The following is a 16,944-nucleotide window of genomic DNA, read 5'->3' as shown; positions in this document are numbered from 1 at the left end:
GCCTTGACCTCAGAAATCCACCTGCCTCTGCCTCCCAAGTGCTGGGATTAAAGGCATGCACCACCACTACCCGGCATGTGTTGGCTTGGAATTTAAGTTCCTTGTGCAAATTTCATATCCATGTCTGTCTATTTTTTGACTGTAATGATAGGCAGCTCTTCCAGGCTTTCCCATCTATTAAAATTGCTTGCTAAAGGAGCCTCTGGAATCAAACCATTCCCTGTGCTGATTTTATATGCCAAGGAAAAGTGTTATCTCAAATACTGAATTATGCAAATGTGTACAATCCAGCCTTACTTCAACCAGGTCATATTTCCTAGGTCCTCTTTTTTGCGCCCTTGAGAATTCAAATCTCCTTTTCTTTTTTTAATAAAATCACATCTTCAGAGCAAAATTTATTGTCCAACCAAATAAATTAGATGGGTGGTCTTCTGACAAGGTGGTTACCTTTATATCTCTGACAGTGCTCGCTGTTCTGTGGGTGGAAATCCTGGAGTTCTAGGACCACCTGCAAGGATGGGCATTCCTCTGCTATCCACAAAGGAGTTGTAATTACACAACTGAACCAATCTCTAAGCAAACATGGTCCAGCTGAAAACCACTGGGTTCTGCAACATGTCGAGACAATGATCTAGTGAAATAGAATTTTTGTGTCTGACTGTGGTAAGGTTTTATATGAGTCTGATATAATTAATCCATCGATGGAGGTGAAAGCCATGGGTTTTATGGAGTCATTATTTACATGTTTGTGGGCTCATGTAAGTAGCTTTTGCAGCCAGGAGTGAGTCATAGTAATTATTATCAAGCTTGGGCAGGAATAATAAATGGCTCTGATCTACAGGATTGCATGGATAAAGGCTTTCTCAAAAGTATTCTATGGTATAAGATTGAATCAGTCCTGTTTACCCTACCCGGTTATGATGTGGTAGATTATAGTTACAGGAGCTATAATGAGCACTTTTGAGATAAAAGCCAGAGTCACAGTGACCTGTGTGATCTGAAAGAGTACTGTAAGGTAGAGGTGCGGCAGTCAGGCAAGACCTAGGCATGCCAGCTTATCAGTTGTCAACTGTAAACTCTGTCTAGGAAACATATTAAGGGTGGCCAGCTGAGGAAGAAGAGGTAGCTGGTACAGGGTAGGCATGGAAGAGAGGTAGAGTACTGTTTTAGTTTCATCTCTTGTGATAAAAATAAATGCCATGTTAACCACAATTTAGAGGAGAGAGGTTTTATTTCAGCTCACAATTCCATGTAACAGTGCATCTTAGCAGAGGATCAAGGTGGCAGGGTGAATGAACTAAGTGCCAGATCCTGACAAAATCATGCTACGCAGCAAGCTCTCTCCTGGGAGGTTTATTAAAGTCTGCCTCTGGGAATCTGGGGCCTAGGGGTCTAGGGTTTAGGGAGGAAGGAAAGAAGGAGTTGAGGAGGAGAAACCTGACCTTTTATCAGGGCAGTGGCATATGCACAGGTGGACATGTGGTAGGGGTGACAATGGAAATATGTTGCCTCTAGGCAGCTAGTGATGATGTTTCTTATAGCACTGAGTCCCTGGGAGGGGGCAAGGCTAGGAAGATGCCTGATTGCCAACATTGCTGAGGAGTCCCTTTTAGGCTGGCCCAGGAGGTGCCTGATTGCTAACAGTTGGGAACTTGAAGCCTAGAGAGAAAATGAATTCATGCAAAACTACTGCTTAGCTCACTTTCTCTACTCTTAAACAGTATAAGACTCAAACCCAAGAAATGGCTCCACCTACCATGGACTGGGTTCTTCCATATCAGTTAATTCAACCACAACAACCCCCAACATATATGCCCACAGGTCAATTTGACAGTACCTCACTCTTTTCAGGATATTCTAGTGTATCTGTTTGGTGATTAAAAGTAAGTGCCACATATTTCCTGGGCCAACAATGAGTTTCCTTGTCAGTACAGTTCATGTTAGGAGTGTTTTGGGGATGATTATTTTTCCCTGTTGGTACACTAAGCAACTTGAGGCCAAGATGACAAAAATCTGTTCTCATCTCTCCCACCTCTTGAGTGTCAGGAATCTTAGGAATGAGCATGCCATGGTGGGATTGCTGAGTCAGAATTCCACAGGAGACTCTGGAGCGTGAACTTTGGGTGCACAGGACAGCTCTGTGGGGGCTTTCTACCATTAGCTGGATGTGTTGTACTTTTCAAATGGGCCTCTGGTATGGGCTTTGTCACTATTTTGTTCACAAGGAAAGCACAGGCTATAGGATTGCCTCCTAGTAGTTGATGCAGTTTTGAAACAGACCTCACCTCTTGCCACAGTTCCAGTCCCTGTAACAGTTGTTCAGTGTTGTAGGAGTCTAGACTAGAGAGCTTTTGTAGAAAACAGAAGCAGGTAACCTCCATGTTTCCCCATGGTAGGGGAACAGGGAGCATCTTCTCCATTGTTTTCTGATCTGTATGCTCATTATGTTGGTACTTTTAGCTATTCATACTGAGGCCAAAGAGCAATTCCTTTCAGAACTGATTGCATGTGAGTATTGCCCCATTTTGAAGTGTTGTCTTCAGGGATAAAGAGGAATAAGCACACAATGGACAACCACAGAGCAAACTCTGCAACCCACCATCTTTGCCTGGAAGTGAAACTCCTTTTTCTTTGCTTTCACTTTTTAAATATGTGAAGAAAACACAAGGAATTATCTTTGGACTTTCAAAGGGGAGGAAAAAAGACTTGTTAATAGAACTATAGGACAGAAAAGCAACTGTCTTATAGAAAGAGTCTTACTGTGGAACTCAGACTGGTTGGGTAGCCCAGGCTGGCCTTGAACCCCTGACCTTGCTCCTAGCTCCAGAGTCCTGAGAGCACCACAGTGCCCTAAAGATGTGTTTTCTGAAGAACATCCTTTGTTTTATCCATCATTGTCCACCCATCCACCTATCAACCCATCCACCCAGCCATTTGTCATCTCATCTTCTCATCCAGCCACGTGAGGTCAGAGGATGAATGGCAAGAGGTGACTTCTTCCCTTACAGGCCTCACACTCCACTTAGCAGAAAGGGAGAGTCTGTGATGCAGTCCCAGTTGGAGTAGAGCTGTGTCAGCTGAGAAGACTATAGGAAGAAAAAGCACATGCTTCCTTTTGAATGCTGAGTTCTGGAATTCAGGAAGCCGATGCTAACAACACCAGCTTTTAAGGACCATGCTCTCTGTCAAATCAAAACTGACTAATACAAGGATGTGCACTTTCAGTAAGCCACCATAGTAGAGGCCCCTCGGTGGCTCTTATTGCAGGACAGGAGCGTCATCCCAAGTGCTTAGCATCTTTGGGTCTCAGCATTTTAGAATCTACAGTGGGGGCCACCTGTGTGAATGAGCCCTGAAGTCTGGCACCTGTGACCTGGCTCCCTCTGCTTCCTAATGCCACTTTTTTCTCTTTATTTTCAGATCCTGCCATTGTCAATGGAGTGTATTGGTCTGAATCTCTAAACAAAGTTTTTGTGGATAACTTTGATCGGGATCCATCTCTCATATGGCAGTACTTTGGAAGTGCAAAGGGCTTTTTCAGACAGTACCCAGGTAAGTGTACCTGAGTTGACAATCCCAACCTCCATGAATAGTGTTGTGTTCCCCTTCAGATTCATGCTTAATATTTTTCTGCTTTCCTTTAGAAGTAAAGGAAAGATTGGCTCCTTTTGTCAGTGTACAGAATAGGAGCACAAAGGAGGTGCCAGTATGTATATGCGCATGTGCACTCACACACACACACACACACACACACACACACATACACACACAGTGCATTGATAACAGAAACTGTGCCTGGCTTCAGCATCTTTCTCAGGAAGTTAATTCACAGAACAACCAATGAAAGCAAAGAACTGGACTGAAAGATGAACCATATTTCATCTTCCAGACGAGAGTTTGGTGTTCTTATTGTTACTTCTGTTCTTGGTGCTTTTATGATCATTGTTGTCAGTGTTAAGAGATGAAGTCATATGGGGCAAAATTAAACTCTGACTAAACATTGGTAATAGTACAGAATGTGCCCTTGGGTTCCCTGACTATAGAGGTGGCTTACCATGGAGGCAGAGTTTGAAACAGTCCAAGCACTGCAGAGGGTGACATCCCTCTAGAGAGGCCCCGACAACTCCCCCCAGGTCAGCAGGTTTCCAGCATTTGTCTGTAACACTCACAGGTGTTCTTTCTGGGGCTCTCCTAGGCCTTTACTCTGCAGTAGGATTTTAATTCTAGCTTGGTTTAAATTTTAATTAAAAAGAGAAGTTTTAATTTTGCTTACAAGTTGTGAAAACAGGACTTGAGGCTGCAATTGTTCCAGTATCACAGATGTAGGAATTAACAAGCTCAACCCAAAGGAAGGGAGAAAAAACACTGCACAATCTTGGAGCAATTAGGCTGAGGCTTTTATGTTTTCATTAAGTAAGACTAGGCACCTGATGCCTTTCGATGTTGCTGCGAGAACCATCGTCTGCTGCCTCAAGGAGCTGTTTGCTCTGTACACTGCATCTGTGGCCTGAGCCTTGCCTGCGGGGGGCATCTGCCTCACTAGATTATTCAATGGTTCCCAAGGGCCCTGTTCAGCAGGGCACAAACACTTCCTTGTGGAGCTCACAGCCATTTAAGCAATAAGCATCCTGTTGCAGGCAATGTTATAATAAACAGTGGACCATTAAAGTTTCAATGTCACTAAATTGCCAGTGTGCTCAACAGAGCAACTTTGAAGCACACTGGTAAAGGCTGGAGTGTATAGGGCATACAAGGCAGCCTAGCAGCCAACTGGATAGCTGGCTATCTGACCAAGGTGACTTTGGGATGAGAGTGGAAAAGGTAAGTAGGAGCCAGACATCATCAATTGTCTCTACCAACAAGAAGTCCTTCAAGGATAGTTGCAAGGACATTGGAAAACAAAGGAATTCGCCATAAAGGACTCATGTAATAGGGAGGTTTATTTATAGATGAGACGTTTGTTAGATCAGTTTAGTCAAAATGCTTTCAGGATATCCTCAGCAGGATTTTGAGTCCAAACATCTGTATCTTTTCTGCATTTATAAGTGTGTGGGTACAGACTTATGAATGTATTTAGTTGCCCCGAGTGATGCCATGTGGCCACTTGACTCTGGAATTGGTTGTAGACAGACCTACTCTCTTGCCTCCTGGCCCATACACTGAAAGGAGGGAACCACAATGTCTGTTTTTACTGGGATGGTTTTCCCTATATGGATGTTTCTGTTCATTTTCACAATATAGGAAAAGCACGAAGTACTACCAATGTACCTGACCTTAGGCAGGATGTGCTTTCCTTACTTCTCACGAGTGTTTCCAAAGCCCTAGATTTATTAGAAGCCATGTGTAAGGACTTACAAGTCCAGGCAAATGAGTTAGCAGAGGTCAAGTTCCCCAGTGTGCTCTTGGGAAGCCGCTCCCTCTGTGGAAACCATCTTCACCAGAAATTTGGGTTGCAAGTGACAAAGACTCTGTGATAGCAAGCTCCAGCAAGAAGCTTGTGTCTAAGCTCATGACACTTGAAGTCTCGTGTGCTGTGTTGGACTGGTGGCTTCTATCACTTAGCAATATCCTTGTTTCTTTGGCAGGGGAAGGACATTGCCTTCCACTTTGAGGAATGTTTCAGTGAGCACCACAGGAGCATGTGCTCTGACAGTTTTCATAAAAGCTTCTAGAATGTACATGTCTGGAGCACACAACTGTGCAGCCACCTCTTAGTGACAGCAGCGCTGGTACAGTGATGCACCATCATCTCATGCTTGGTGTGTCTTTTACCTATTAATGACCCCCAGGCACCTGCCTGCCCTGGCCATGTGGGCACTTGTGATTTCTTTTTGAGTGTCTGTGTGGAGTCCCTCCATTGAAACTCCTTCTTGGGTAATTCTAGTTTGTGTCAAGTTGACCATCACAGGGTCACCCTCTTCTGTGTCTACTTTTTTGCTGGGATTGCATTCCTTGCTAGTTTTGCCAGCAGACTAATTTGATAGGGATGTTTAGAAAGGTACCAGTGTGAACAGTGCCTGTGGGGATTCAGTGAGTCACAAGCCCACATGCAAGGCAGTGTTCTCATTTCAACTCCACCTCCAGTCCCTTAGAAGTTTTGGAAGCCTACATAGCAGTAAAGATGTCATGTGAAGAAGACTGGTAGACCAAAGGTTGATTAACTACAGTGTCTAGAGACAGGCACATGTCTTACCAACACACATGATAAATACAAGAAGCATCTGCTGAGTTCCTTGACTGGGTCAGCACATTTATAAAATTAAAAAAAAAAAAAAAAGGACTGTGCCATTCTAACTATGCTGAGATTTCCAGAAAAGAGTCTGTCATATAAGTTAGGAATAAATCATATTTTAGCCCCTCATTGTACAATATTTTATCAGTTATATTTTATCTTTATATCTTTTTTCTTATTAGATTTTTTAAATTTACATTTCAAATGTTATCCCCTTTCCTGGTTTCCCCTCAGAAAACCCCCTATCCCATCATCTCTCCCCATGCTCACCAACCCACCCACTCCCATTTCCCTATCCTGGCATTCCCCCACACTGGGGCATGGAGCTTTCTCAGGACCAAGGACCTCTCCTCCCATGGATGTCCAACAGGGCCATCCTCTGCTACATATGCAGCTGGAGCCATGGGTTCCTCCATGTGTACTCTTTGGTTGGTGGTTTAGTCCCTGGGAGCTCTGGGGGTAGGGGTAGTAGTTAGTTCATATTGATGTTCCTTCTCTGGGGCTGCAAGCTCCTTCAGCTCCTTCAGTCCTTTCTATAGCTCCTCCATTGGGGACCTTGTGATCAGTCCAGTGGTTGACTTGTTCCTCTCCAATGGAGAGCATCCACCTCTGTATTTGTCAGGCACTGGCAGAGCCAAGTGGGGAGCAGAGACTGAAGGAAAGACCATCCAGAGACTGCTCCACCTGAGGATCCATCCCATATATAGTCACCAAACCCAGATACTATTGTGGATGCCAACAAGTGCTTGCTGACAGGAACCTGATATAGCTGTCTCCTGAGAGGGTCTGCCAGTGCCTGACAAATATATTTTATCTTATCTTTATACTTAATGACTTTTACTTGGCCCTTTTTTATCCTTCTGCTTTCTAATTCTGGAGGGAAGACCTTTAAAGTAGGTTCCAGTGCAGGTAGAAGCATGGGTGTAAGGATGGTAGAGCAACAGTGACACTGGGATACATAGTACTTGTGTAGTCGTTTGGGAATGTACCCTTGACCCAGCCTGTTATTACGCTGGCATGGTCAAGAATGCTGGCCATTGAGAGCTGAATCCATTAGTGCTGCATCCTAAATCAGGAATTCCACTCATGAAAATAATCATTCTGGTTTTTTTCTATCCTTTAAAATCTATTTGAAGTCTTTTAGTCACGATCAGCACTGCTGGCCGAGAGCAACGATGTCCTAACTTGTTTTAAAGTGGTAATTCATTTTATTTTTAAGTGAATGAAAATGGATACATATATTTATTTACTCTGTGTGAGTGTGTGTGTGTGTGTGTGTGTGTGTGTGTGTGTGTGTGGTGTGTGAATAGAAATGCATGACCATGTGTGTGCACATGTCACAATATGCATGTGTGTGTGAGACAGAGGACAATTGGGGGAGGTGGTTGTCTCCTGCTATCATGGGTTTGGAGGATTAAACTCAAATTTTCAAGCTTCGCCATAAGTGCCTTTACCTGCTGAGTAATCTTATTGGCCCTGCAACAGATATTATTGCCTTAGTAAGGGTTTTATTGCTGTGAAGAGATACCATGACCATGGCAGCTCTTATAAAAGAAACTATTTAATTTGGGATGGCTTACAGCTTCAGAGGTTTAGTCCATTATATCATGTCTGGAAGCATGGCAGCATGCAAGCAGACGTGGTGTTGGAGAAGGAGCTGAGAGTTCTACATCTTGATCTGTAGGCAGCAGAAGGAGGCTGTCACAGTGGTGTACACTGAGCATATATGAGACCTTAAAGCCCCACCTTCACAGTGACACACTTTCTCTAACAAGGCCACACTTCCTCTAATAAGGCTGTATCTCCTAAGAGTGCCACTCCCTATAGACAAGCATTCAAACACATGAATCTACGGAGACCATACCTATTCAAACCACCTCACTCATTCTTAAAATAAAATAAGATTTACATGGAGAATGCCACCCTTGGCTATGTCCTTACTGGTCTTCAAACCATGAGACTAAAGTTGCTTGATAAGATTCGTGTATGGGAGCCGGGCGGTGGTGGCACACACCTTTAATCCCAGCACTTGGGAGGCAGAGGCAGGTGGATTTCTGAGCTCAAGGCCAGCCTGGTCTATAGAGTGAATTTCAGGACAGCCAGGGCTATACAGAGAAACCCTGTCTCGGAAAACCAAAAAAAAAAAAAAGATTTGTGTATGGGAAAACCTCCTTTGGCTTCAAGGCCTGCATTCAATTTTGCTCATATTTAGGGTATTTCATTTCAGCATGGAAAGACAGGCCACATTTCTGAGCTTTAAAACAGCAGCAGGAAGGAAACAACTGAGTTGGGACCATCAGATCACATGATTTCTCCCTAGACCATGCCATACACATGACATCACTAGGGTTCGGTGATGGAGCCAGACATGCCTAGAGACCTTTGAGTGATGCTGGCAGCTTCAGTACCTTGCTGGATAGTGAGAAATGGTCTTGACTGTCTTTATACCTAGCTGTGAAAAGAGCTGGACATAAAGGGAATCTTGCTGAGGCATTCTCCATTCACCACAGCTGTCTGAAGCAAGTGGGTTAAGGCTCTGTTTGCTGCAGGTCTACCACCTGAGGACGCTTCCCAGAGATAGATGAGCAGTCAGTGAGGAGCTGCTGGGTTATGCCTTCTCACCCCATCTATTTGGTCAGCAAAATGGGGCAGCCTTGAAGTACTACAAATAACCATTTGAAGTCTCAAGGTTTCTTATAAGCCCATTTTTCTTCTAGGGATTAAATGGAAACCAGATGAGAATGGAGTCATTGCCTTTGACTGCAGGAACAGAAAATGGTAGGCAGTGCTTACATCTCTTAGTCAATTTTGAGAGAAAATTTGGAGAGAGGCCACAATTCATGGTTACTTAATTTTCCCTCCACTTAGGTACATCCAGGCAGCGACTTCTCCAAAGGATGTCGTCATTTTGGTGGATGTCAGTGGGAGCATGAAAGGACTCCGTTTGACTATCGCCAAGCAGACAGTCTCCTCCATACTGGATACGCTGGGTGATGACGACTTCTTCAACATCATCACGGTGAGTATGCCTGCTGTATGCTTTCTTTGCACTTTGGGTCATTTACATCATTGCATTGTGATATGCGGGGCCTCAGAGCAGAGGATGAAGGTTGGTTATGTGCTATTCACTGAGTCGGGGACAATAGAGTCTTCCAGGGACAGAGAATGCTGTAGAATGCATTGTAGAGAGCATGTCAAAGGTGGGCAGTGATAGAGACGTGCAAGAAAGACATATTCTGTTTCCTCTTTGTAATTCTTTCCATTGTGTGGAGTTCTTTGATGTGATTGTCATGTCCTTAAGGCCCCTCTCCCCCCCCTTTCAAAGAATTACTTCTCTTTTCAAAGACTATAGTTACAAGAAACTTTCACCCCCCTCCACCTGTAGTGTGCACTGGGGCACTTGGATGTGGTACAGAGGTGTACTTTGCCATATTTAAGTATGTGCTGATAGCCAGTGACAGTAGAGGCAGTGTGGCAAGGAGCACAAAGCATGGGCATTAAAGATTAATAAGAAAGATTGTCTTGAATTTGCTGCTACTTATCTGTAAATGCTTCGTGATATGTGAGGTCCAACCATGTTTACATTGTCACATAGTGATGAAGCTCTGTTGCGTGTGCCTTCCCATACCTTTGGATAGAGCATGTTGTCATTGAGCCTTATGTTAGGGCAGCCTTCTACAAAAACAGAACACCAACCTGTGTTCTCTTGGTTAAGGTACAGATGTTTAAGTGGCAAGAATGTTGCTCAGTTGTTCACTGCCACATTCTGATGAGATCTTCAGGCCAAAAGGCATAATCAAAAAGCAAAGGAACCAACAGCTGCAGGGTTGAAAAAGCCATTAAGATGGGCCAGCAAGATGGGCCAGTCAGTCAAGGGGCTTGCTCCTAAGCCTGACAGCACTAGTCAATCCCCAGGGCTCATAAATTAACACCTTTTCCTTGCTGAGGCCCATGTGCATGTGTGTATACTCATGTACATACCCATTCACACACATGTGCACACAAATGTACATCTGCCAAATAAATAGGCCAAAGAAAAATTTCAAAGCTCTGAAGAAAAACAGTTGGAAAAGGAAGAGACCACTATCTTCCTGGAGTGCAGAGGTTGTTTAAGATATACACGCAGTTCCAAGGACAATGCCAAACACACAGTAGGAGTTTAAACATTTATGGGGTAAATAATAGTAGCTACTGCCAATAGGCTACCTTCTGTGTGAAGACCACAGCCACAGATCCCCAGTAGCTCACTCCATTACTCTTTCACCTTAGCCCTGTGCACATGTCAGGAAAACAGAGAGGCATTGAGCATCATCAGTCACTGTCTCCAACTGGTAGTCAGGAGAGTACACAGTGAAGCCTCAGGTCTGACCTCACCATTGTTCCAGCTGTGTTGTGCAGAAGTGGAGAGGACGTAGCTAGTCCCCTTGACCATTTCACCACAAAGACTTTGAGTGCAGGGAAAGCTTTGCAAGAAAGCTTTCCGATCAAGGTTCCGCTGGCTTTTTACTAGGAATCCCCTAGTTGCCAGCCCCCCATGTGACAATGTAAGTGTGGTTGGACCTCACATATCACAAAGCATTTACAGAAAAGTAGCAACAAATTCAAGACAATCTTTCTTATTAATCTTTAATTATGTCTCAGAGAAGTATCAGGAATTCACAGAAGAAGAGGAGCTAACTAATTACATCTTACATCCTTTATCTGTCAGAATGTATTGTTCCGTTAACAAGACCAATCACTTGAAGTAATCTATGTAAGTTCATTAAGATATACAGTGTCAAAGCAATAATGAGGAGAGGTTGATTAAGATAATTAAAAGGAGACAGCCAGCTATTATGGCAGAGTTGGATGAAATATTTTTCTTTACCCTAAGTTATCCGCTCAGAGAATAAAACCCACCAGAAGTTCCATGACCCATCACCTTGCATCTGTCCATTCATTTTCAGCATGAATTAAGATGATCTACAGAGTTATTGTAATGACTGAGAAGTCCGAATATTTTTATGTGAACCATTTATGATAGAATCGTAATCTTCACTCCACCATTGTTTAAGTGAATGGGTCAGATATAGTAGTGAATTCACATTGGAAGGCAATGAATTAACACTGAATTTCTGTGATTTTGAATGAATTAAACATGTGAATCTTTTAGACAATTCAGATTTTTTGTTCTTTTTCTATTATACATAATTATTTCATTTTTCTCTATATATGTACATGCATACTTAAAAATTATGCTACATTTTAGCACGTGTTACCTTTAGTTGTCAGATGACAACCCTCAGAAGTCTGTTATCTCCTTCTACCATGTGGGTCCTGGGGATTGAACTCAGTCTTTAGGCTTAACAGCAAGTGTCTCTACCCACTGAGCCATGGTGCTGACTCAAGCCTACATGTTCTAAAGAATACATAAGAAGTTGACTCTATTCTCTTATTTTAATTCAATGAATATCTATCTATACACAAATATAGTTGATATCGATGTTTACCCAGACCTCTTTGTTGGCCATTTGTATTATTCTGTGAGGCCTTCTCCTTTACTTGAGATTGCCAAGGTAGATAGGCTTTCCATGGCCTGGAACACACTGAAGAGAGAATATGTATGTTTATGAAGCTAGGCATGCGTTTGGTTGAATAATATCTACACGGAAAATTGCTACACCAGAGAGAACTACCTTGTTCCTATCACAGTGTCCACATTGTAGGGTGTAAGTTTGCACACTTACTGACAGTTGGGGGGTCCCAGCTAGTGCTAGGTGCAGAGATGGCTAGTTGTCACTTACACTACCTTAAGTTGTGATTCCTGGTGCCCAGTGTGTCTCACTGGTTTTGCTTTATGGACCAGTATTCTTACAGCATTTCCTCTGTCTTCCACTTTGGATATGTGTCTTCACAATACGGAGTAGGTTTTCCTCAAATCTATTTCAAATGGTCACTCACTGGAGGACACGCCAAGAACGAGTGGTTGCAGGTGCATAGAGGGAAGTGCATCTGCACCTCTACGCAGAATGCCCTGCCTGCATGAGTGGGTTGTTGATGCAGAATCTTGCTACCCATGAGGACAATCCTTTGGCTGCCTTTGCTGTATGGCCAGTCTTCCTATGCTTGCCAGATGGATATTTGAGGAGGTATCTTAGAGAAAGTCAAGAATGTAAGCCTTGTTTCCAGTGCTGGAAGCCGTCTTGCATGGTAGGGTTTTGTTCAGGCAAATCTAATTTATCATTGCCTTTGATTTTTCAGTGTTGTGATGCAGAAAGGCAGGAGGATATTGAAATAATAGGAAAGATGGCTCATGGCCATTTGAATCAGCTTTACATTTTATTAAGTTCATTGTCAAGTGTATCTTATATATTATACCGGAAATCTCTTGATCTGGGCCTTTCCAGAGAGTAAACATGAAAGTATAAATAACCACTGTTTAATCTTTGATGGGCAGAGTATTGGAAAAACTCTGTCCAGACCTAATGAATTAACTGACAGAATTATAAAGAACAGGTGAAATAGAGGGATATTGTGTAGTTGGAGTTAAAATTTGAGGTCAAATTATGACAAGGAAAAAGCATATGTTTTTTTTCTCATTCACTTTGAAGTCATTCTCCAAGCCATGCATTAAATGAAAACATTATCATAAAAATGAGGGTGCTAATTCCATATGATGCTGGAAGTTGAGAAATGGTTTTTACAAAGAAGCCAAGCCAGGCATTAAATGAACACCGCATTAACTGGGCTGATATTGTGAAATCAATTTAAAGGCCTCCTGCAGGTCCTGTTTGTGCAGAATGGTATGGAGGAGAGAATCATTTGCTAGTTCACCCTAGAAATTTCTGATACTCTGTTTCTAATTCACAGCTTTTCCTTAGAACAAATTCTCCGGTTCTCAGGCTGCCGTGGCTTTGCATTATAAAGCAGTCAGTTCTGTGCTGAGATGCCTGGCTTGGGGTTGGCTTTCCCTGCTCTTTGGTGCTAGACTACTAATTAAACTCGGGTGCATTTCTAATTTCAGAAGATACTTTTGTGAGAAAGAAAATCCAGGGATGCATTGTGTAAGTGAAAATAATGTGGGTTCCTCTGCTTTATTCCATACTTCCTACATTTTCATCCTAAAGGCAATTTAATTAAAAATACAGCAGCAAAACTATAAACTCATTTAATTGAATCTTCTTGCGTCAGCTTCCTACATTCCAGGAACAAGGCAGCATTTTCATATTATGGGCTGTTGGTAGAACTTCAAATTCTCTAAGCTATACCTACGTATTCCTTTTGTTGTTGTTGTTTATTAATCTGTTCTTTGACATTGTTAAAGATTTTTTTTTTTAATTTATACTTCAGATTTTTTTTTCTCCTTGGATTTCCTCTACATTTTTGATCTTTTGCTTTCCTTGTCATTGTGATCAGTGGATCTAATAAACATGGCTGTGTGCTCTGTGGTTAGTTCTCAGCTGTAGACGACAGGCATCTGCCTCATTACCCTTGAGATCCTGTGTGTGACTGGCTAGTAGGGAAGCCCAGGCATAGATGCTCATGGTACAGTGAGGCCAGCACCTTCTGGGAGGAAGACTGGGAGGGACAGAGACAGAGCATGTATCAGTGGGAAAGTTCATGAAGATGTGGTGAATGAGGTGACTGGTGGGTATTTGAAGTGATAGAGATATTTATTAGGTATAGTCCATGGAGTAAGTCAGGGATGGAAGGAGGAAGGAGCTTACTGAGAAGGCAACTAGCATTGTCAGGTATGAGACTGGCTCTCACTTCAGGAGAGAATTGATAGTGTCTGGAGCCCATTGGGATGGGGGAGGACATGGAAGAAAATGGGCCAGAACAGTGCTGGTGTAAAAAATCGGACTGCATTGAGAGAGGCAGACCATGTCAGAGAAGTTGAGTTGCCTATGTGTGGGGAATCATGTAGAGTCTCAGCTTTTAAAGTGACATAGGGAGAACTTCCTGGAAGCTTCTTCTCTCTGTATCTTCCCTCATCCCAGTGTCTAGGTAACTGATGGACTCATCCTAGTAAGTCTGAAATATGCATTGTTCTCTTCCAGTATGTTGGGCTTCTGACATGAACCTCAGGTACCTTAGCATCATCTAGAATACAAAGATGGGCTGCCCATGGCTCAGGTTGTGCTATGTACAAGCCAACATGGGATATGAAGGCCACTACATTGCCATATCTTTATTCTCAGATTTTCCCCAAGAATGTTCTGGCCATTCAAGGACTGAGGTTAAACCTTACCTTTTCTAGTCTCCTTCTTTCTGAGAATTGTGCTTTGCCTATGAAAGAAGAGAGAAGGAACATGCTTACAAAGAGTGAGCAGAAGGAAGGAGAAGATGTGTGGTGTTATGCTTGTTGCTACCTGACCATGAGTTTGATGGGTGATCCAGATAGGGACATAGTCTCTCAACAGGAGAGAGAGGAATGTTAGGACATAGTCTAATATCTGAGGAAGATCATGGTGGCCTGGTTTGAGTTCAGAAGAACCCCTTTAGTATGAGAGCCATGCACTTTTTATCATGGAAGAGTAGAGATATGAATATGTTCATTTACAACCAATAGGATCATTCAGTGGTGAAAGCCGTGAGCAAGTTAAGGTGGTCTTCATATGCCTGGCACATAGTAGGTTAGTAGTTAATGATCAGTGAGTAAATGGTGGAATGAAGACGTTTATAGCAGACACCTTCCTGGGAGGCAATGCTTCATCTTCTACTGTTAGAGACCTGGGTCCCTATGAAGGCTCAGAGTGTGGTGTGAAGTAGATTTCCAGGTTCCTATCTTGGGCATTTAGTCGGGCCACTTGTGCCCTGTGGAGCATCACTTTGTATCCCACAACTGTATATACAATGTTCTTCCAAGGAAACCAAGTGATCATGGCCCCTGATCCCAAGAGCAGCCTGGTCCCACTACTAGCACCTCTCTCTTTCTCCTTAGCTTATATGTCAGTCTATCACTGTGTCCACACATTTCATTCCCATGCCTACCTCCTTTCTCTCCTGTACACTGAGTTTGCACATATGGTGGTGGCCTGCCTCATCTTCCTTCTTGCCAGGACCTTGAGAATACTTGCTCATCCTCTGGCAGGGCTTATGACCTCAGCTTTCTCCAACCCAGATGTCGTGGCTCATGGAGCTGCAATGCCTAAGTCAAAGTGACTTAGCTTGTATGTGGCAGGACCTGGGACTATTTGTGTGAACCCAAAAACAAAACCATAAGGAAATAGGAAGGGTAAAGAAAGCTAACAGTGACCGAGACCCCATAGGTCATGTGGAAGGCTCTGAGCTCTTAAAGTGGTAGCATTCCCTCAGCATATGGCTGGGTTGCTGGGCTAGATCTTTTCAGAACTCTTCATGAAGTGCTTGCTACTTTGGTAGGAGAGAGGGGTGGTTGGAGGCTTCTCGATGGTAGAGTACTGGCCATAGGAGGAGCTAAAAACAGAATACAGAAGAGATTTCACCTGTGAGGGTAAACTGTGGCATCTTTCTCTTTGGGGTGCTGACATCAGCTTTGCCAAGTAAAAATGAAAGAGTTACTTATGGGCTATTGAATACCAAGGCTACCCTCAACTCCATCTTCAGTTATAAACTGATGTAACCATCTGCTACCATTAATTCACAAAACAAAAATCCAACAAAAATCTACTAGGGGAGTAATAGAATGCTTGCTGTTCAAGCATAAAGACCTAATTTCAGATCCCCAAGATGAGAAACCTAGGCAAATAGCATGCACATATTTACATATCTATAACTTTAGTGCTACTAAAGGGAGGGAGAGAGACAGGCAGATCCCTTGAGTTCATTGGCTAGCCAGTCCAGTCAATCAACGATCTCCAAGTTCAGCGGGAGACTCAGTAAGTAAGGTGAAGAGTGACAGGAAGATACTTAATGTTGACCTCCAGCCTTACCATTCACATACACACATTTGCACACATATACACATGTACACATCCACAAGAACATATGCATAGACATTTATTACATATGCACACATAATAAAACAGTAAGGACATCCAGGGAGCATCTGTAAATATGTGCCAGTTGAAAGGTGTCCAAATGGAGAGCTGCTGGAGCTTAAGAAACATACACGTGCAGGGCTTCCTTTGCAGTCCCTTGGGAGTTTGATGAGCTTGTATGGCCAGTGGGCTTTCTTGACTCAGCAGCTGGGCATGGACCTCTCCTCTCTCCATGTGGCCACCTCCACACCCCACAGTGATACAGACCAGATTGCTGGGCCTGGCTCAATCCTGATGTCGTCAGGAGAAATTAGGAAACTGCAAGCTTGGATGATGCCACTAACAAGCTGGCTGGTGTTCAGAGGAGTAGATGCCTCTACTGTGGGTGCAATGTGCTCAGTGACAGTGCGCCTGCTTCTGATTACTACATATGTACTTCCCTGATGAGGACAAAATTCCCTGATCTTCTCTGCTTTTAAACCCTTTCCCCAGTCCCTCCCCCAGCATCTGTTAGCCTCTGTATTAGCAAACTGCATCCACTCAGATCTGTCCCACAACCCCCCCGACATCTCCACAGGCCCACTGTGGCATTTACCATAAGATGATTAGGTGTAATTGGACTCTGGATAGCAGTTGTGTCTACCCAGTGTCCTTAGCAACACAGGACTTGGTCCATCTGTCCTAACTCTAATCTGTGATTCCACAACCACAGGCATTGCCTTTAAAGTATGTGTACGGAAGACTATTGGTGGAACTTTTCTAATTACCTGG

General features: G+C 43.3%; 1 protein-coding gene across 2 annotated transcripts in view; it reads left to right on the top strand.

The window, feature by feature from the left end:
* Cacna2d3 (calcium voltage-gated channel auxiliary subunit alpha2delta 3) overlaps positions 1-16,944 on the top strand; it is an 816,591-nt gene that overhangs the window by 371,583 nt on the left and 428,064 nt on the right. For both annotated transcript variants that reach the window (XM_031361417.1, XM_031361418.1), the window contains exons 6-8: positions 3,421-3,552; positions 8,950-9,010; positions 9,101-9,251. In XM_031361417.1, the coding sequence (XP_031217277.1) occupies positions 3,421-3,552; positions 8,950-9,010; positions 9,101-9,251 (344 nt within the window). The remainder of the gene's footprint in view (positions 1-3,420; positions 3,553-8,949; positions 9,011-9,100; positions 9,252-16,944) is intronic.

Source organism: Mastomys coucha, unplaced genomic scaffold, assembly GCF_008632895.1.
Source record: "Mastomys coucha isolate ucsf_1 unplaced genomic scaffold, UCSF_Mcou_1 pScaffold9, whole genome shotgun sequence".
NCBI lineage: Eukaryota > Metazoa > Chordata > Mammalia > Rodentia > Muridae > Mastomys > Mastomys coucha.
Note: the sequence above shows the minus strand (reverse complement) of the source record. Positions and strands in the feature narration are given on the sequence as shown.